The sequence below is a fragment of the Clytia hemisphaerica genome, unplaced genomic scaffold, assembly GCF_902728285.1.
Source record: "Clytia hemisphaerica strain Z4C2 unplaced genomic scaffold, Clytia hemisphaerica genome assembly, whole genome shotgun sequence".
Lineage (NCBI taxonomy): Eukaryota > Metazoa > Cnidaria > Hydrozoa > Leptothecata > Clytiidae > Clytia > Clytia hemisphaerica.
Genome location: NW_027103770.1, coordinates 1,670,906 through 1,692,355, shown reverse-complemented (window position 1 = coordinate 1,692,355; position 21,450 = coordinate 1,670,906). Strand labels below are relative to the sequence as shown.

The 21,450-nt window shown below is 35.8% G+C and overlaps 1 protein-coding gene across 2 annotated transcripts; it reads left to right on the top strand.

The window, feature by feature from the left end:
* The first annotated feature begins 3,527 nt into the window (after nucleotides 1-3,527).
* On the top strand, nucleotides 3,528-19,860 carry LOC136805918 (monocarboxylate transporter 10-like). 2 transcript variants are annotated; one of them, XM_067062493.1, is made up of 5 exons: nucleotides 3,528-3,572; nucleotides 12,830-13,094; nucleotides 17,644-18,212; nucleotides 18,515-18,884; nucleotides 19,031-19,860. In XM_067062493.1, the coding sequence occupies exons 1-5, from the start codon at nucleotides 3,543-3,545 to the stop codon at nucleotides 19,564-19,566; spliced, it is 1,770 nt and encodes a 589-aa protein (XP_066918594.1). In that variant the 5' UTR covers nucleotides 3,528-3,542; the 3' UTR covers nucleotides 19,567-19,860. The 2 variants fall into 2 exon arrangements, with proteins under 2 accessions (XP_066918594.1, XP_066918593.1); XM_067062492.1 differs by lacking the exon at nucleotides 3,528-3,572 and adding an exon at nucleotides 5,464-5,612.
* Nucleotides 19,861-21,450: the final 1,590 nt, after the last annotated feature.

The window sequence follows — 21,450 nt, the reverse complement described above, 5'->3', positions numbered from 1 at the left end:
AAAACAAAACACGGCCAATGAAACTAATACATATAGTAATAAAGCGATACTGAAAGATGAAAGGAAAAAACAATTCAACAATAGTAGCAATGAGAGGAAAACGAATAGTACGGTTCACAGGGAAACGAAAAATGAAGATCACATCGACTCCAAATCGACACCACAGTGTAATTTTCATAAAACGAAACCATCACATTCGGAAAATTTACCACACAGCCGCCAGCCACCACCACCACGGTTACGCTATAAGCGGCGCAGAGTACGCAATCAAGAGATCGAAGATGAAGAAGTTCTATTGGTCCAATTTGACGAGGAGAGTGAAAATAAAGTAAGTAAGAAGTTCATCCACATGAAACACACCCAAACATTTGACACCCCCTTGTACGAGAGAGCTATAGAAACTATAGAAGCTATAGAAGACACCCCTTTACTGCGTACCTACAATATAGATTCCCCAAGGGTTATTCTTGGTTAAAAATATTTCCTGCTTGTTGAGGAGGTCTATTTCTTTCGTCCCATAGGAAGGGGAGAGGAATAGGACCTTCAAAAAACAGGGAAACCTAGGGAGCTCACTAACATTTTGTGAAAAAAAAAACCCATAACCCTTGCACGCCCAGAGACATTGACGGCGTGAATTTTCTTATATTTTGGTTTTATGGCCTAAATATCCACACCTAAATCTTTAGAGAATCTTTAGTCCCTAATCGTGTTCTCCCTACAGTGGATACTACAGATTGGAAATTCCGAAATTCGAGATTCGAAATTTGAAATTCCGAGTTGTGGCGAAAATAAGGTTTATAAAGAAGTTGTTAACTGAAAGCACCGTAAAACTTGTTCGAGTTAAGAAGGAATTCAAGTTATAGAAATTCTAGTTGAAAAGACTCCACTGTACACAACCTTCTTATTTTTCGCATTAATGTTCAGTGCTATCAGAAAGAATGCATCAAAGTGTATAAATTTTGGTCAAACATTGGTTAGTCTACAGTCTAGTCTAGAGTCTAGTCTATAGCTTACTACAATTAGTGTTATCTTATCAAAATGTTGTGGATGATAAAGGTTATTGTAAAATCAGTAAGATAGTTAGAAGCGTATGATGAAAAGCTTCATAGATGTATAGATAACTTTACTATAGAACCACAGGGAAGAATTCAAAATTTTGAAACCTGCTTCAATAGCGTAGACGAGAGTGGCGCAAAATTTCTTTAGAAGAGCAGATTCATTTGACACAGTAATTATATTTTTAAAAATCGGCTCTCCTACACAAATTTTGCGCCTCTCTTGTCTACGTTATTGCGGTTAAAAAGCAGTTACTGTACAGCTAGCGATGCAAGAATCACGAGTTCGAATTTCACTTCAGTCCCACTTTTATCACTAATTGCAGATTGTTACGTTGACCCCATATGGTAAGTCTCTTTTTTAGGCTAGCAAGCTAGCTGATTATTCACCTAAAGGGGACTAATTTTGGTGAGAACATTTTCAGGGGAAAATTTGTAAAAAAACAAAACAATTATGGCGAAGACTTATTTTGGCGAGTAACGTAATTCTTTTTAAATTTTGGCAAAAACTAAATGGCATAGTAGATGAGTTGCTTTTCTTTTCAAAAATGAGTTTTGGCAAAAGTTTGAGGTTAATTTCGAAAATTACAAGAAAAGTAAGTTTTAACAAGAATTGATTTTTGCGAGCAAGTTAATAATTTGATTTTGACAAGAACTAATTTTAGCGAATTCTGTCAAATTTTACCAAATTCGAAAAAATTAGTTCTCACCAAAATTATTTATATTAAGGTTACACGCTTTTTTTTTTATAAGAATACACTTTATAAGAATGTCCATGATGAAAATGACCAAAAAATTTAGAATATGGTAAGAATATCACCATCATGGAATTTTGAGACGTATGTACTAAATGTTAAATCTAGTCTGAATTAGGATCCTAACCTAAGAATGCTGTAAGAATATTTTAGGATGATTTTCCCAAAAAAGTTAAGAATATCCATGATGAAATGGATTTACACCATTCTTATAAAAAAAAAGCGTGTATCTTAGAGGATGAACTCAAGCGGACGCGTTTATATTGATAGCTGCGTAGTTGATTTATTTGTGAAAACACTTCATTGCGATATCACGCTAGCAACACCTTGAGCAGTTAGGCCAACTAGCGTGCAGATCGTTAGGTAGGTGAATTAGACAAATTTAGATAAGAAATGTTATACCATTTTACGTCTTTATCTTATATAAAATTTCATGAAACCAAAGGGTGAGGGTGGTCTTAGAAAACATGTTTTTACTATGAACGCAATAGCAAAGCAAAAATTCTAAAATTGAGCCTTTTTTCGTTTGTTAGTTCCAATTGTCGTCTCGCCGAGTAATTTATACGTTATCCAAAATCACGGCTTAAAAGAGATGTAACCGACTGCTAACGAGGAATTTTTAATCCTCCCAGGCACGAGAAAGAAACACCTTTGGTCGTATTTAGAATGATGGATTTCTTAGATTTTTTGTGTTTTCACAGTTCAAGAATCTAGTGGTAAATATTGTTTTCAATCTATCATTTTTGTGAAAAAACACTAATGTCGCACAATTTATGTGACTTCAAATCCTACAGTAGACACTCACTTGATGGAACTTCTAAATATTCGAATCTTTCTATAATTCGAACTTGTTTCCAGTCAACAAGTCAAGGAGAAACCTTCTTAAAATACTTTTGTTCGAATCTCTCTGTAATTCGAACGAATAAGATTCCCTGTTCAAGTTCGAATTAGCGAGGTACATGAAAGATTCCCTTATAGCTTTCGCTTATAATATCTAGATACTTGGTCAATGTATTTTCTTAGTCATGCCTTTGGGCCAAGGAATTTCCCGCTCACCTGGGCAAAATGTATGACTTTCAAAAATTATTAAGGAGATCTACAATTAATACTTAACTAAAATGTGATTAACTCTTGGAAAATCCCTGCTGCTATTATCAATATGTTAATGTCAGTTTTTTGTTGGCCTTCGACCCGAGAGCGAAAGCAAATATGCAGCGACTAATACTGAAATAATGAAGCGATTTGGAAAAACCCGTAGTTCAGACCAGCAAAATCGAGGATGGTAAAAGTGCTGATACAGTCGTCTTCAGCCTGTCAGGATTTAGACAAATTGTAAGACAGACAAACCACCGTCTCCGACGAAGAAAAACACAGATAAATAAACTCGCTACTGATCGGGTCAGGGATTGTAGTCCAAACTTTTTGAAAGAGAGTTCAAATACTGAAAGGAGGTTTATAGAAATTTTGTAGCGGAAATGAAACAAGTTATTTGATACAGTGTTGTAAAGATTGATCTCCTTTTAAAAGCGCTCATCATATTGATGGTGTATTAAAAAAGAAGTTGATTCTTAGGGTCAATTGTCCCAAGTGTCGATGTGGATGCATAAACACTGACAGAAAGAAGAATTCTAAATTTTCAAACTTACTTGGAACAAAAGGTTAGAGTAAAGGCTGAAATAAATCGAATTTTCTGTGATTTTAAAGAAGATCCCTGGTGATTTATTACACAAGAATGAGACTGTATGAAGAAATATGTTGTTGGGTAAGGACAAATTTCGTTCAAAACACTTTGTTTACATAGCCGTCTGCCAGTATAGTAAACTTAGACTGCTAGTATACTCTAGCGAATCTTTGATCCCTAGACACCCCCTTCTCACAGACCCGGTGGGATATTTTAATAAAGTGGGGGGGTAAAAATATCGGACCAATAATCAATGGGGATTAATAATCCCATGTTTTTATGGCTGGGGATATAAATTCCATAGTTTTCGAGCCGAAAAATTCAGTCAATTCAATTTATAGAATTTCAGTCTCATTCAGAGCCAATTTTCAACAAAATTCAAAAAAATTATAACCAAACGCCGTCGTTTGAAAGGGGTAGTACTAACAGGGAATTGACATGATTTCTCAGCAATATTTTTAGTGACAAAAAAAGCAAGCTATCATTTATAAAAAGCAAAGAACTAGATAAAGAAATAAAAATTTGATGTTCTGCTAAAACTTCTAAAACATATTTTTAAATAAGGTGCTAAATATCAAAGCGGCAGAAAAATTGCCACTTGATTAAAAATCAATGAAATTTTCTTGTTCGATTTTTGATGCATTGTTTTATGCACGTAAGCTTGCGCAATGATAGTAGCTAGCTGAGTATTACATACTAAATAATTCCTATTTGTGAGAACTTCTTAAAAAAAGTTAGGTAAAACAGTTACATTAACAGAAAAGCCTGATTTTTGCTTCAGTTTTGATCAGTTTTCGTTTCCCTTGACAAAATAGCCGCCTGTAGCACCCACCAAACTTATTTCATAACAGATCATTCATTCTTCGCATACCGCACTCTACTCTTTCTAAAGGGATATGGCTAATGCGAGGATCGGACTGTTATTCAGCCAAATTTGGCACCCGAGGCGAAAATGTAGTGTTTCCAAAATGCAGGTGAAGGAAAAAAGCTCTCATGCGGCCGCGGCCGGAAAATTTTTTTTTTGCTATTTTTGATAACTTAAGATCATTGTTGAATATAGAACTTTAAAGATAACTTTTATGAAACAGTAAACAGTATAAAGTAATGAAATACTAATGTATCAACTACTAACGAACAAAACTTGATTTACAAGCGGGGATATCTAACCAAACGACGTTTGATAACTTGATTTTCTTCATGATGAACCATAATACCCCCATAGTCTGCGGCCGGGTCAGAAAAATCTTTTTTTTTCACCCGGCCGGTTTCCGGAAACACTACATTTTTTTTTTCGCCCGATGTAGAATTTTTTTCCAACAAAATAAAGCTCTGAATTTCGGGAAAAAATTTAAACATCTTAAAGATTTGGATTGAGGTTTGGATTACGCCAAACCGCGTGAAAGATTTTGCAGCCCTAGCCTAAATCACAGACCTCTATAGATATATACTTCCTATCTATAAGAAACTTTTTTTTCGCTAGAAGATAAGCAGGAGCCTATTGCAGCCCTCGTGTTCGGGGTTTAGCGGGTCCAACCGAAACATTCCAAAGCTAATGCAGTGTACAGAAGGCCGGTTATCGTTCCTAACCGATGGTAAATTGACCTGCTTCCTTTAGAGCTTTAGCGTGGGCGGTCGCCACCCCTCCATCGAAATATCAGATAATCTAAAAATTAAAATCGCGTTGCAGGTCGGAGATTCTAGCCGGCACAAAACGTTGTAAAAACGTGTAACAAACGCCCGACATCTAATAACGTTATAAAGGAATAATAAAAAAATTATAATATAATGTAAAAATAAACGAATCAGAAAATTTTGACGTCAAATAATAATTAAAATGAAAATTTTACAAATAACCTAAACTTTTTACTTAGTGACGTCATTTTATCAATTTGACGTCAATAACACAAGAAACAAATAAAAATAGATTTTTGCCAATTGCAGTTTCACATTCTTTTACATGCATTCAAAGAATTAACATCTCTCTTGACTGTCCGAAAATTAACACCATGTGAAGGAAAAACACTACGGACAATTTAAATGCATTTCGGGTGCCACACCCAAAAACACCATCAGCAAATACAACACCGCCACCGCGGCCTAACCCATAAAGATCAATCAATAGTAAGTTAGAGACATACTAACAGTCTTTTTTATTTCTATATTTGATTTTCATAGAATCCCAGTTGGCACACAACGTCATTTCAACGTTTTCTAATATTCACAAGGTCCATATAACTTTAGATGAACGTTGAAACAACGTTGTGTGCCATCTGGGATAAGAGAAGCGCATCGAATGGTAGAGTGTCGTTAGCATTTCTCTTGTTGAGGGTGGCTTTCAATATTGAGTATCGAATAGGCTCTTCCAGAAAATATTTGTACACGGGGGGGGGGGGTGAAGGATATAGTGAACTATATATCAACATTTATAAAATACAAAATCTGCTTTGTCCAGAGGCCTTGTCCTTGTCCGGAGGCCTTGTCCGGAGTAAACTTGCTCTGTTTAGAGGTAAAAGTTACAATGTCCAGGGGGATAAATTTCCAAAAAATATTATATCCTTCACCCCCATATTCAGATTTTCGCTGGAAAAGGCCAATAGAAGAACGTTGAATAAGAGAGCGTCAACGTAGTTGATTACCGTAAGGGTTGAAAAAAAAACCTTTGAGGCGTATATGGAAAACTAATCTCTGAGCAGATTCTGGTACTCCGCGTACGTCACGTATTCAATCTAAAAATGCCATGGCTCCGTAGAAATCACACTTGCCTCATACTTTTTTTGGGCAAAGCATGACAGGGGCAGAACGGATGATCTGTTTTGAGAAGGATTCATTCTGACTGGATTTTTTTAAACTTTTAATCGGATTCTTTATACAAGAGCTTGTTTTTTTACAAGCAACGAAAGCTATGTCATGTAGGGACGCTAAAAAAGCAACTATGTGGTATAGTATTCATTCACCTTGGTTGGCGGCTAAGGTTCGATTCCCACTCCCAACTCGCAATCTTATTCATGGAGAGTAATTAGTTTCCATATAAAGTAATACGATAATAAAGTGCGCTCTCCTCCATTGGTTATAGCCTCCCTCTGTATCCGAGCCTGAACGTTCACCGGGGTCAACCCATGCCGTATGAAGGTACCTAGTCTAAAGTGGTGACATGGTGCTCATTGAAAGCGTCATTAGCTGCAAAAATGGGCCATGGAGTATCCTGCAACTCAACCAAAAAGAAAAAATAGTATAGAAAGGTCAGTGAAGAGAAACTTCCTGCTTACTAAAACAAGACTAAAGGGGTAAATGAAATAAAGGAGATTTTTATGAGTCCATGAGACTAAAATGATTAAAGTGGCAAATTGGAAGTCATGTTAAAAATCACGATCTAAGTTTTCTAATCTTTTGTAAAAGTATCGATTTCAATTTTAAATTAAAAGATTTTATCCAAAAATAAACTTTGACTTTGATTCCCACCTGTGATGACAGGCCGTCTTTCAACGGTTATGTGTGTTCAGCGGAAACCGCATTTTGATAAGAAAACGTCGATTTTTAAGACTCAGCGTCTTTCTGACCCCGTTTAATTGGAAAGGTTAAGAGTAACTTGGTAAAAAAGAATCTAGCTATCATTATTTTATTCCATTTTCAAGGTAACGATTCTTAAAAATGATCTATTAGAATCAATTATCTAATGTAACTTGAAAACACTGAATTCTAGTTTAACATTGCAGAGCTACTCACACTTAAAAATTGAATATTCCTATGAATACAGTCACGATACTGTTTACAGAACGTCAACTTCCATCAACGGAATGTCAACTTCCAAGCAAACAGACACAGCCAGCTAAGATACAAAAGAAAAAGTTTCACATATGTAACCGGTATTACTGGTCTGTCTAACCACAAATTTGAAACAAGTTTCATAGTTCACACACCACACCTTAGTAAGGGAGGGGGGTAGCGATGTTCAAAAAATTTCAGAGAGGGGGTTAAGAGAATTAAGTTTTCAGAAGGGGAGGGCTGGTTGAGCTGTTAGTGCTGCGTTTTTTTAATAGACCTCATCGGAGTTTTTGATTTTTTTAAATAAGCGATGCATTGTGGGATTGTTTCGAGTGTATTACAATAGAATTCCCTCGAGGAATTCCTAAGAGATTTCTATTGTAATTCTTTAGGCGACGAGGATAAAACCCAAAACACCAAACGGGATGGGAAATGCCTGCTTTTGGTTGTTGGAAATCTTAAATATTGCGTTTTTTTTACAGAGCCCTAGAGGGGAATCATCAAAATGGAGCTGCAGTGTTTCGCTTAGCGAAAGTACCACGTGTGAATCGGTAAAAATGCGTTGGGGCCAAGATCTTGGGAAAGGTGATTTCACATTGAGGATACACTTTTTTTATAAGCAACCAGGTTGAAATTAGCCGAAATTATTTTTCAATATCTAATCATGGCAAACGGTTTTAGGCGAGACCAATTTTAATTTGTTGTTCTACGGACAGATCGTTAGAAAAATATGGGTCGGTCAGTCGGCAAAATAAGAATAAATATTTCATTTATCAGGGTTGGTAAGGTACCGTGAAAATTTTCCAAAAAGTATCTGGATCAAAAATTCACTTTGTTTTTTATCTTCGATGAAGATCATAATAAAATTTTAGTGTATGGAATGCTTTTTATGATTTTTCAATTTCTTGAATTAATTTTCAGCTTTATTCAAGTTTAATTCTTACAAATAACTAGTGTGTAAAATATATTGTAGTGGAAATTCGATATCATTATTTTTTTGATTTTAGCAAAAAAAGGGTCGGTCGGGCCCGTAGAACAACAAATTAAATTGGTCTCGCCTATAGTGCTACAATGTTCTTCGTGTGCACAGACTAACTTTAAACTAACTTTTTTAACTGATCAATTAGGTCTATAAGATCACAAAAACGAGTGGCGTGAAAAATTTTGACCATTTTGCTAGAGTTTTAACATGATACTTGTACTCCTTATACTTATACTCTTAGGTTCCAAATAAACGGGTGGGGTTCGAATGAACGGGGGGGGGGGGGGGGGGGGGGGTTGGAAAATTTTCTAGATTTTAATAAACGGGGGGACCTAATTGCCGGGGGGGGTTGGAAATTGTACTTCTGAAACCCAAAAATAAGGTAAAATTAGGCTAAAATCAGGCTATTTAGAGCAAAATAAGGGGCCTTGTCTTTGACAGCTGAAAAGATTCTTAGAGATTAATAAACGGGGGTGGGGGGTCCTAATAAGGTCCAGGGGGTTGGAAAATTTACAAGCGGGGGGGGGGGGCGTTTATTTGGAACCTAAGAGTAGGATCTCAGCATCTAAGAGCTCGAAAATGTTGCAATAAGGCTGAGAAAATAGCCTGGAAGACACTAACCCCTCCCAAATCGAAAAATCCAATGGAACAAAGTGGAAGTACTGAAACTGCAATTCTCGCCCGTTCTGTAAATTTTGAAAACGTTAGAATATCCAAAAGTGCCAATATATTTCGTCATGATTTTCAATCTCCTAGATCCGCTACTGATATTACTATGCAAAAATGCAAAAACAAGCCAATTCGCATGACTAGACTCCAGATAAATTTTGTGGTTTTTGAAAAAAAAGTCAATATTTAAAGTGATGCAGAACAATAAATGGATAATATTTCGAAATGTATTTAGTATCAAGAAAGTAGACTTTGGTACATGGTGCATGAAAAGGTGGTAGTAGTTCAAAGAGTGAAGTTGGAACGATATGTTGTAAATTTTGACAGTTTTGTTCGTAGAATAGAAAGTTGCAATGGATTTTGGAGAGGCTTGCACCATAGATTTATAAGGCCCGAAGAGCTAGATGTCGTGCTTTGGCTGGAAAGTGTGCCGTAGTTAGGTAGGAAATCCTACCTAGGTCACGTGACATTTACAATAGAATTTTAGAGCTTGACCAATCAGAAACCTCGCAGGTTTTCGAAAACAATAACAGCAGTATTTTTGGCGATATTCACTTTTTTTTTTGCTCGGAAGAGCTTAAAGCACGACATCTAGCCCTTTGGGTACACGCTTTTTTTTTTATAAGAATACACTTTATAAGAATGTCCATGATGAAAATGGCCAAAAAATTAAGAATATGGTAAGAATATCACCATCATGGAATTTAGCAACTGAACCTAAGAATGCCATTTTTAATGCATTTTAACCTGTAGATTGCCAATTTCGATCTTAACCTAAGAATACCGTAAGAATATTTTTGGATGATTTTCGCCAAAAAGTTAAGAATATCCATGATGAAATGAAAAAACACCATTCTTATAAAAAAAAAAGCGTGTATTATAAATATATGGCTTTCACTCTATGACTATAAACCACGGAAAATCTGCAAAAAGTTTAAATTGAATTTTGGATTTCGAAAATAGGTGTTCGCTGAGGTCAACAAAAGTTCTGAGGGTTTTGTAAGCAGCATTTTAATTTTAAAAGAAAGGTTTAATCAAGCATTTCTCTTATGGCATTTGTTATCTTTTGACCCTGTTAAACTCGAGTCCAAATCCCTTTCATTAAGATACTTTTCACCGAGTGTTAATGGTTGTCGGCCAGTCGCCGTACATTATTTGTATGTTGTTTTGATGTTTTGTCACATTTGAGTAGTAACTAGGGATGGCGTACGGGTTTTACGGCCCTTTTTCCTGTCGGTGTTGACTTTGATATAAGGAGGAGCAATCTTTCATGTCCAGTTAGAAGTGATTGTGATGGCAGTTTTTTATTTTGAGGTTTTTCAAGAGATGAAAAATAAAGGTGTAAATAGATTCAGTCCACCTTTTGAGATAATCTAATGAGTTTCTTTCTTATAAATAAAGGGCCAGGAAAAGAAAAATTTCACCGCTAGAAGATGAAACCCATAGGACAAGGCTTCAAAATGTCAAAAAAAAGAAGAAAATGATAAAAAAATAAAGAAAAGAAAAAAATTTAAATTTTTAAAATCATAAAATATTCAACGAGACATGCTCCGAAAGCGTGATTGAAAATATATGAAGAATAACAAACAGGGGTTTCCTCAAATGAAAAAACATGGTTTTGACCAATCAAAATCAGGCAAAGATATTTATCAACCAATCAGATTTTAAAAAAAGTCGTGTGACCAAAAATTTAAAAAAAAGTCATGATATATTTTTTTCGGCTTAAAAATAAATTTTTATCCTAAATTTGGAAAAGTAACAGAAAAGTTTGTGGGCATGTACGTTCGTTTAGAGTGAGTTTCGTGGAAAATATCTTCTTTTTTGTTATTTTCTCTCAAAATTTGTAATCGACAATTTTTCAGTAAATATTCTAACTTTTTTATTTTTGACAAAATAATCTGTCCCTGCAAGACTTTGTAGCTCTAGATGTTTTTCCATTTAGTGACTTTTAGACTAGAACGGATGTCAATGGAAACATTATTGATAGAGATACGAAAATTGCAGTTTATTCTAGATTAGAATTTTAGGGTTATTGTATTTTCAGTAATTTTATCTTATTTTCGTTGTTGGACGATACAATGTTTTCTTGAAAATTTAACATAGCCATAAAAACATCACACGAAGGTCTTGACACTGTTTATTTGTTATTTATGAAGTTCAGTAAACCTGTAGAAAAATCTAAGTAAAAAAAACATGATTACTGTAGCTCCTAAATTTGAGAACAAGTGCTAGTCTTTTCATGAGATATCAAGTTTGCAATATGCCTCTTAAAAGTGGAGCAAATTTCTTGACGGTCATTGTAAAGCCCATACATGAAAATAATGAACTACCTTGGATGGATCAATTTTCGCGTGGTGTAAATCCATTTCATCATATTTCATCTTATTTCATAATTTTTTTGAGAAAATCGTCCTAAAATATTCTTACAACATTCTTAGGGGTAATTGGAAATGTATAGTTGAAAATGCTCTAAAAAGAATATCTTAGCTTGAGTAGCTAAATTCCATGATGGTGATATTCTTAGCATTATTCTTAATTTTTTGGCCATTTTCATCATTCTTATAAAAAAAAGCGTGTAATGGTAAAAAATTCCATGTTTTATCTATATATTAATAGCCGTAGTCTGTATGTCGTTTTGTATGTTTGTTTGTCTGTTATACTTTCGTTTTCGCACGCAATGTTTTTGTTCTTCCAAAAGATAACTTTTAGTTCTTGCTCCACAAATTTGTTTAACGATATTCGCACCGTTTTATAAAGACTTGTTTTTGATTGATAGGTTAGACTTTTTCTTTTTTTTTTCTTTCTTTTCTTTTGTTTTATGTTTTCGAATGTAATTAACGACCTTATTTGATTTGAGACATTCGAATTCTTTTCAAAACAAAAGAAATCTTTTAAACAGAATCTGTTAAAGAAAAGAACAAATATAAAATAAAACACAAGAATCACATAACAAGTTTGTTAGAACAACAGCAACATTAAAAATACATTCAAAAGGCGCTAAAAACTAGAATTCTTTCTTCGTAAAAAGGGACCTTTAAACATGTATGTCGATAATTATTTTGCTGTAAATCTAAGTCATTGTTGAATTTGAAAAATTATTGAAGTTATATGACGAAGTTATTTTATAAAAAGCAACATAAAATTGCGCTATCTATCACGCTTTTTTGTCTGCGTGTCCTAGCTGCCTTCCGGGGGGACTATGGTTGCGAGCTGACTTTCGGCCCTACCCCTCGGACCCTTAGCAGAATAAAGAGGAGAAGAAACAAGGGAAATTGTGTGAATTTTAATTCACTCTTTGGAACTAATTTGACCAAATTTCTATCTTTCTGGGGCAAAAAGTTGAAATTTTCCTATTTTTCCAATTCTTAGTGGGACTGAAGTTTGATTTTCCGATTTTTCAAACTGCCATGTTTCAAAAAAGGCACTTATTAAGGCCGGCACATACACATACCCATACCCCTCTCTTGCCTAAGTACCCCCTCCCCCGGGCTGCCTTTTTTCGACGAATCGCGTGTCATTTCTATTATTTCACTCCGCTTATCTTGACATCAAAGTTTTCCTAAACATCAAGAACTACGACAAATATAACGCGAGCGAAGCGAGAAAAAAAATCTAATTGCAGAGCCGTCTCGGACGTCGCTGGTCGCCGGTATGGTGTAATTTGGGAATGACGCCCTTTCTGTTTTCTGATCATTTTTGCCACAAAAATCTTTTTCAAAATATGGTTAAAAGATACGTCACCCGGGAGGGATAGAGTCAAACTTTGAAGAGAATTATTCCCTTTAATTTTGATTTCATCGTGTTTAAGCCACCTTCCCAACATCTCAAAGGACTTTAAATGCGTTCAGCAAACAGCTAAACCGGCGTGCGACGCTGGGTACCGGCTAGTAATTGTAGTATTATTATTATTTTCTTTAATTTCCAGACCAGTGATAAGAATCACCATCATACCATGTCCACTACCAAAACTGATGCAGCTAAAGAAGCAACAGAGACGGGGGTACAACACCAAGAATCTGAAGATGATTTTAAAGGATATGCATCATTTAGTCCCCCGGATGGTGGTTTTGGTTGGTGTGTTGTCTTGGCTGCTTTTTCTGTCCAATTCTTTGTATTGGGAACAATGAACAATTTTGGAATCTTGTTTACAAAATTGTTGGAAGAATTTGGAGAAAGCAAGCAAGCGACCTGTAAGTTCAATGATTTTTTATCGTGGGTAGGCTCAAGAGGTATTCTAGTGTACAATCAGGGACAAAATACTTGGCACAATAGGGAAATTCACCGGGGTTTTTTGAAACCACAATCGATTTGTAAGTGCTCTAAAGTAGGTTCGAAGGGTAGAGTTTTAACTCTGAGTTTTAATGAGGATCCAAAAGTTTAAAAATGGTCCAGTAGGGCTTGAAATATAACCTAGAAACCAATAAATCCCCTAGATCGAAATAATCGATGAAATCAAGTTGAGGGCCTGAAATTGATATTCTCGCTCGAACTTCAATTTTCGAAAAAAGGTAAATTAGCCAAAAGTGCAAATATATTATGACATGGATTGTAGGTATTTTCCTAGTTGCACGCTTGCGCTCGAATGAATTGTACTTCGGTGGGAAAAGTGATCAAGAATTTTAAGACAAGTCTAATTTTGTGATTTTGTTGTTGTTGATTTTTTAAATGACAATATTTTTATATACAAAGTTTCATTTTAGCAGTAGATTTGGTAAGCAACCTTAGAAGGTTGTGATTTTACTGGCGATAAGTGAACAAAAACCGAAGCATGTTTTGGCCGCCAAATAGTTTAAATGAAAAACAACCTTTTTTCAGACGTAATTTGCCTTTCTTTTGTAAATATTAGAAACATCGAAATTTATTACGTCAAAGGTTAAGGCCTCCTGCAAATCAAGTTTGTTAGCAAACCTATGAGATGGGAGGAGAAGTGAAATTTCACAAAAACTCCTAAAACATTTCCTTTTCATTTAGTATTCACCAAAAATAATGATAAATTAATTTTTTATCATTTTTTTACCCTGGTTCAAACAATTTAGGTTATTTTGGTATTGAGTTTCATTTGGAAAGAAAACTTTGATAATTCCGAAATCTCCTAACAAGCGATAAGAGAACCCCTGATGACTCCCCCCCCCCCGACAGCAACCCCTCATTAAGCTATCACGCAGAATATCTTGTTCTTGTCACGATCAAGAAAAAAAGCAGAATTTGTTAATCTTACAAAAATAGTGAAACCATACCATTTCAATTACTTTTGAATTTGGATTACGTCAGACGAAAGAAAAATCTACATCAAGCCATCACTCTCACAATCAGGGAAAAAAGAATTCTCGGTTTAGAAGTTATAATATAAAGTTTATCAAGACAAAGCTGTGAACCCGGGGGGGGGGGGGGCACTCAAGGTAAACCTACCAGACGTTAAGGGTAGGTTTTTCATAGTTCAGCTAGTAGGGTAGGAAATTACAAAACTGCACTGGACCGCACTGTAAGGGTAGGAAATTGTGATAAAAGGCCAATTTTTTGGTAAAATTGGCACAAAATTGGTCAATTTTGGAGGAAAAATTCCACATTTTCTTGGAAAATTGCGAAAATTTTCCCCCTTACGGGCGAGAAATTTTGAAAAAGTGCACTGTAAGGGTATGATTTTTCATGGAAATTCACTGCACTGTAAAGGTCCGATTTTAGAAGCCAAATTTTGGCCCGAACGTATGGTCGTTTTCAGATCGAGTGCCCCCCCCGGGCTCTGAATCAGCCAATTTCGGAACCGAGTTTTAAAATTGGTATTTTATTTTAATTGGACTTTTAAAGTTCGTTGTACCACAGGTGTCAGTTTTTTTTTAATTGAACTCAAAATACAATACTGAAATTTTCAGGAGCTATTTTATCAAAAATATAGCAAAATACAGTTGAGTCTCCATAACTCGAACAAGCACGGGGAAAAAAGAATTCTCGGTTTGGAAGTTATAATCAAAAGTTTATCAAGACAAAGCTCTGAACCCGGGGGGGGGGCACTCAAGGTAAATGACCTACCAGACGTTAAGGGTAGGTTTTTCATAGTTCAGCTAGTAGGGTAGGAAATTACAAAACTGCACTGAACTGCACTGTAAGGGTAGGAAATTGTGATAAAAGGCCAATTTTTTGGTAAAATTGGCACAAAATTGGTCAATTTTGAAGGAAAAATTCCACATTTTCTTGGAAAATTGCGAAAATTTTCCCCCTTACGGGCGAGAAATTTTGAAAAAGTGCACTGTAAGGGTATGATTTTTCATGGAAATTCACTGCACTGTAAAGGTCCGATTTTAGAAGCCAAATTTTGGCCCGAACGACGTATGGTCGTTTTCAGATCGAGTGCCCCCCCCCCCGGGATCTGAATCAGCTGTTAATGGCTGAATATGGTCACGGACTGCCAATTTCGGAACCGAGTTTTTAAATTGGTATTTTATTTTAATTGGACTTTTAAAGTTCGTTGTACCGCAGGTGTCAGTTTTTTTTTAATTGAACTCAAAATACAATACTGAAATTTTCAGGAGCTATTTTATCAAAAATATGGCAAAATACAGTTGAGTCTCCATAACTCGAACAAGCACGGGGAACAAAAATTTGTTCGAGTTAAGGAAATATCGAGATATGGATTAAGGTTTATAGCACATTATTGTGCCCCCTATTGTTAACTGAAGGGACCATAAAACTTGTTTGAATTAAGGGGACATTCGAGTTATAGTAGTTCGAGTTATAGTAGTAGTTATAGTAGTAAAACAGCACTTTCTTTCTCAATTTTTTTCCGTGGGCCCATATTTCGCATTAGCAAACCCCTTTTTTCAAGTTCCTTTATTTCTAATTTTGTATCAAATCTACCTTTATCTTATGAATTATTTAAAACAGACTTTTCCGAAAAATAATAACATTTTGAATTAGTTTGATTCTCGACCAAAGAAAAACCCGTCAAAACACACTCAAAGAAAACCCCATAATCAACTCTAGATATAGGATTTCGTGTCACAAATAAGACAGACGGTTGTTCTCCATAAGAAATCTATTCCTATTTTCCCCTTGAGTAGATGTTTTCTTTTTCATCGGCGGAACCCTATTTCACGCATTACATGTTTTTTATAAGAACGAACAATATAAGAACATAAAGCTTCGCTTGCCAAAATGTTAAGAACATTTTAAGGCTTTGTGGACTCAAAAACACCCTATTTCTTAGAATTTCTCTGGTGAAAATGAGAACATGTTAAGAACATTTTTAGGCTTAAAACTCAAAAAGTTAAGAACATCCGAAGGCTTCAAAATTTTGGATGTTCTTTTAAAAAAACGTGTAGAAGAAAGCTTTCAACATGTCACCTGTCTCGATAAACCTACTGCTCATTTTTTTACTTAAAAGTCTGCGAAATAGGTCAAAACAAGTTTAACAGGTTTCTATCTATCAAAACACCCTTCAAACGATATCATCCCTTAAAAGTTGATAAGAGCGTGGATCATATGCCGCAGTAGAATGTTTTATTTTTTTGTAAACACTGCTTATTTTAGGGTGTAAAAAAGCAAAGGGGCCAAAACCTAGGCTACGTCATATCTCCCTCGCTCCGTGCGTTAAACCTTCTTTAAGAGGACAGCCTAAAGCTCGGAGCGGTCTGATACAGTAGACTAGCCAAAACCCCCCTAAAAACAGTAAAACATTTTCTTCCGCTAAAGCTTTGAAGATTTGGAATTAATCCAAAGAAAAACTTGAGTTTTCGTTTGATCGATGTCACGTCAAAAATCTACAGTATTTTCTTTTCGGGGAAAAGATCAGGATAGCTGGTGAAAGCATCTTCGGTTTTTATGAAAATAGGGATGTTATTTTGGCCAGTCGAAAAGTACGGAAAATAAATCCACCTCAAAAATGAAATGAAATGAATGAACATAATCTTTATAAGCTTGGCTGGAGATTTACGAAAAAGGACAACCCGCTTTTAATTGATTTTTTGAAGAAAAGTCAGTGATACGCTGTCGAGTTTTTGGAGAAAGAAAGAAAGAAATTTCCACAAAAAATAAATCAGATTCTGATAGCCTTTCTCGGGGTTCTCCTATTTTTGAAGATCTAAAAGAAAAGTTTTGCATTAGAGTCTCTTTAAACTCGAACATTCATTGTATTTTCCTTAACTCCATAATATTTTTGGCTCTTTCAGTAAATTAAACTTTAAACACCAGAGTTTCAATGACTCGAACAAATTTGTGTTCCAGCCGATAGGTGCATTTCAAGTTATTGGACTCTACTCTACCTTACTTAGTGGAGGCCTCCAGTCACCTTTCAAATCACGCAATCACGCAAAAAAGATTCCAAATCACGTTATCGCGAGTTAAATTTCCTTTATATCCCGATCACGTTGATCACGTTGGTTCCTCCGATCACGCAATCACGCACTTTAAAATCTTAAATCACGAAATCACGAATTTGAAAAAATGCCAATCACGCCATCATGAAAACCACTGGGGAGGCCTCTCAGTGGCTGTCTAAAAATGAATTTATACTCATAGAGTAACTTTTAATCATTAATTATAATCGTGTGAGAAGCCTAATGCACGTCTACTGCAGCATCCCAACTGGCACATAACGTTGTTCCAACGTCCATCTAACGTTAGATGGATTTTACGGACGTTGAAACAACATTGTTTTGACGTTCTGTGCAAACTGGGACCCCTTGATTCGTAAAAAAATCTAACTAACTGAATTCAAATTAAAATTTTGTAATTCCTCATTTTCAGCATGGGTTGGTTCTATCACTTACGGCCTTATGTTTGGTACTGGCCCAATTGCGACATCAGTATCAGAGCGTATTGGTTGCCGTCCTGTCGCCATCATCGGGGCCCTTGTCGGCATGGTTGGAACACTTTTAGCCTCATTTTCCGATAGTATCTTCAAAATGTATTTAACAGAAGGCTTTTTATTCGGCGTCGGAGCAAGCCTTTGTTATTTCCCATCCGTCATTATACTACCGCAATATTTTTACAAAAATCTATCAATGGCTAATGGCCTAGTCGCCTGCGGGTCGGGCGTTGGAACCATGGCTATGGGGCCAGTGATCAATTACGTCATTGAGAATTACGGTTGGAGAACTTCCTGTAGAATGACAACTGGTTTATTTCTGATTTGCGCTTTGATTAGTTTGACTTACAGACCGAATGAAGTCTTACAGCGGATGTTAAAAAACGCAAGGAAAGACCAGCGACAACCTCTTTTGGACACAACCGTCTTCCAAAATAAAGGTTTCCTCGCATTCACGGCAGCCCTGTTCATCTTCATGTTGGCATACTTCGTTCCGTTTGTTCACCTGGTAAGCTCAAGAATTCTTGTTTCTGATAAATAAATGGGACTTCTGATAGCCCGAGGTTTGGAAATTGTGCTTTTGACTGAATACCCCGAAATGCGGTTTGTCATTCTACAATTTTTGAAAATGCGACAGTTTTTTAAGAAATCTCTGCAGTTTGAATAAAATCACGTACCCCGCGATCTCAATAATTCTCTCTGTGGGAGAGAGATATATTTCAGTGCACTTCCAAGAATTAAATATCCATGCTAGCTAGTTCATATGAATCACATTCTAATTTTACTCTTATTTATTTCTTTTTTATTTAGACACAAATGGCACTTGAATATGACATCCCAATGTCCAAAGCCTCCCTCTTAATCGGCTTCATGTCCGTCGCTTCAACATTCGGACGTTTATTTTTCGGTAAAATCGCCGATTTTAAATGCATCAACCGACTTTATATGTACCAGATCGGTCTGCTCGGGATCGGTGTCGCTAACACTATATGCCCGCTACTTAAAAGCTTCCCAGGGCTGCTTGTCTATTGTACTATTTTTGGATTCTTTGAGGGATGTTACGTATGCCAGGTTGCAGTCATTACAGGTGATATTGTTGGTATTGATCGAATGGCCGTTGCTGTTGGCATCCTGTTTGGAATCAAGTCCATCCCATTAACGCTGGGCCCTCCACTGGCAGGTAAGGAATTTTATCTTTAAATTTACTTGTTTTTTTTTCAGAAAGACTGTGCTATCATAGGCTTCGAAATTGCACAAAACGTCTTCAAGTATTGGATTCATTAAAAAAGCACTTTTCCTTGATGTTACATCAATTTTATCCTTTAGGCTTTTTATACGACATTTCCAAATCATATCAAGTAGCTTTCTACGTTGCTGGTGCAATCCCTACAGTTGCCAGTATCATGATGTTCGCAGTACCATTCCTTATCCCACCACAAGACCACCCTTTCTGGAAGAAATACGGGCCGTCGAGACAATATCTCATCAATAGCGACTCGTCAGACGATAGCTGTATCGTTGAAAATAACAATAACATGAAACGCCAATGTGACAAGAAAAAATACGAGCTGGATTCAGATGCAGCATCAGTTGGTCACAGTATGGATAGTTTAGATAAAGCTGGACATCCAACCCCACAAAAGACAGTAGCCAATAGATTCTTACTACAAACAAAGAATGATAAATCGTTTACCTCCATTGGTAGTTTCAATCATTTGGCGCCATTTGAGAATGGACGATTGAGCATGCGTCAAATGGGTAGCATCTCTTCATTCGGGTCTGTCATTTTCAGTCCTGTTTCACCAATGGCTGGAGCTAGAAGTTCCACTTATGTGGTGGTTGATCGAGTGACGAATGTGTAATCTACAGACCAGATCTGAACAACAAAAAAAAAACGAAAAATTATATTTAAGAAATATGTTAACACACTATACCGAGACAATATCAATGATACAACAAACAAGAGCAATCAATCATAGTTATTAATTAATGTAGTTAACAAATTGATCTTCTCTTTTATTAAATCTTATAATTTATACTGTAGTACATAATCTTATAATTAATTTGTATTATTTTTTATTATAGCATATTAATAAATTAGCGATAACGACTAGTTGTATAGTTGATAAAAAAAAGAAACTTCTTAAAATTTTAAATGATTTCGTTTCTATTCATATATCAATATCCTTAGGTACACGTATTTTTTTAATGAGAACAAACTATATAAGAACATTTTAAGGCTTTACGGACCATAAAACATCTATTTTTTTAGGAAAATGGACAAAAATACTCACAAAATGATGAAAATCTTAAGAACATATTAAGAAGGCTAGAATAGTAAGGAGCATTCGAAGGCTTCGCAAATTTTGGATGTTCTTATTAAAAAACGTGTAGAGCATTGGCTATGGTGCAAAAGGTCATTAGGTTAACTCGCTATGCCAGATCTCACCAAGGAAATATAGTGATTGATCTTTACGGTATTGAAAGAGGAGTGTGGTGAAAAGGGAAGAATTCCAGGGATAAGATTAAGTGGCGGTCTTCTCCGCCTGCATTTTGGCTAAGATAGCGATAGAACGAGGAGTCTTCGGGTTGTCACTTTTTGAGGTCCCATACTGTTACTGGAAACATTCTAATTTTAAAGAATTTAAAATGATATTATAATCTGAGAGGATTTCCCATAGATTTGTAAGGCCCGAAGGGCTAGATGGCGTGCTTTAAGCTCTTCCAAGCAAAAAAAGTGAATATCGCAAAAGATATTGCTGCTATTATTTTCGAAAACCCGGTAAGGTTCTGATTGGTCAAGCGCTGAAATTCTATTGTAATGTCACGTGACTTAGGTAGAATTTCCTATCTAATCTCGGCACACTTTTCAGCAAAACACTCTGTCTAGCCCTTCGGGCTTTTATAAATCTATGGGATTTCCCTGTGTATGATCGGCCTTTTGATACTTACTGATAGCGACAGATATTCTCTAGCGTCCATCATCAATAACGTAAATAAAGGCTGGGATACATAGGTGTGAACACACTACCACTCAAATTAAATCAAATTAAATCGAAGAGTTTATGTTTATAGTAATCGATATGCGTGTCAAGAAAATTCAAGGATTTTCTATCTATATCAAATCAAAAAATATTTTGCAATCAAAAGTACAAGACATAAGTCAAGACAAGTTACCAGGGCGACCGATTATTTTCCATGTTATGGTTTAGTTTTAAAAATAAATCCTTAATGGATAAACCCTTAGAATTTAAAAATCTATCAAAAGATTTTCGATACTCAGGGTAAAACTGAACTTTATCGTCTGTCAAGAAATCTGCTTGACAGCTCAATTTTCCAAAGAAAAATGAAGAGAAGTAGACGAGCAACTAGTCTGTTAATTAATCATGTGATAGGGCGGGAACATAAAGATGGTATGGTCGTTTGCTAAAATAGAAACTGCGTAGGAAAACGAGCAAAAGTTGGTGAGAGGTTGCTGATTAACAAAGCAAAGTTTTCAGCCCTTGCCACTGACAAAATTTCTTCCTTTGCTTACCTAACTCCTACACTCACTTTTCCCGCGTGATACCATTGCATCCCGAATGGTGTGCCAGCCTAGGAGAGAAGACGGCTCTACCAGCCGAATCGATAAAAACAAGGGTTGAAATCTTCATGAGTTAGGTTTGCTATAAGATATCTTTTAAATTTGATTTAAAGTCTGTCTCAAAAGTAACTTAGCACTTTTTTAACAATTTCTCAGCACCCAT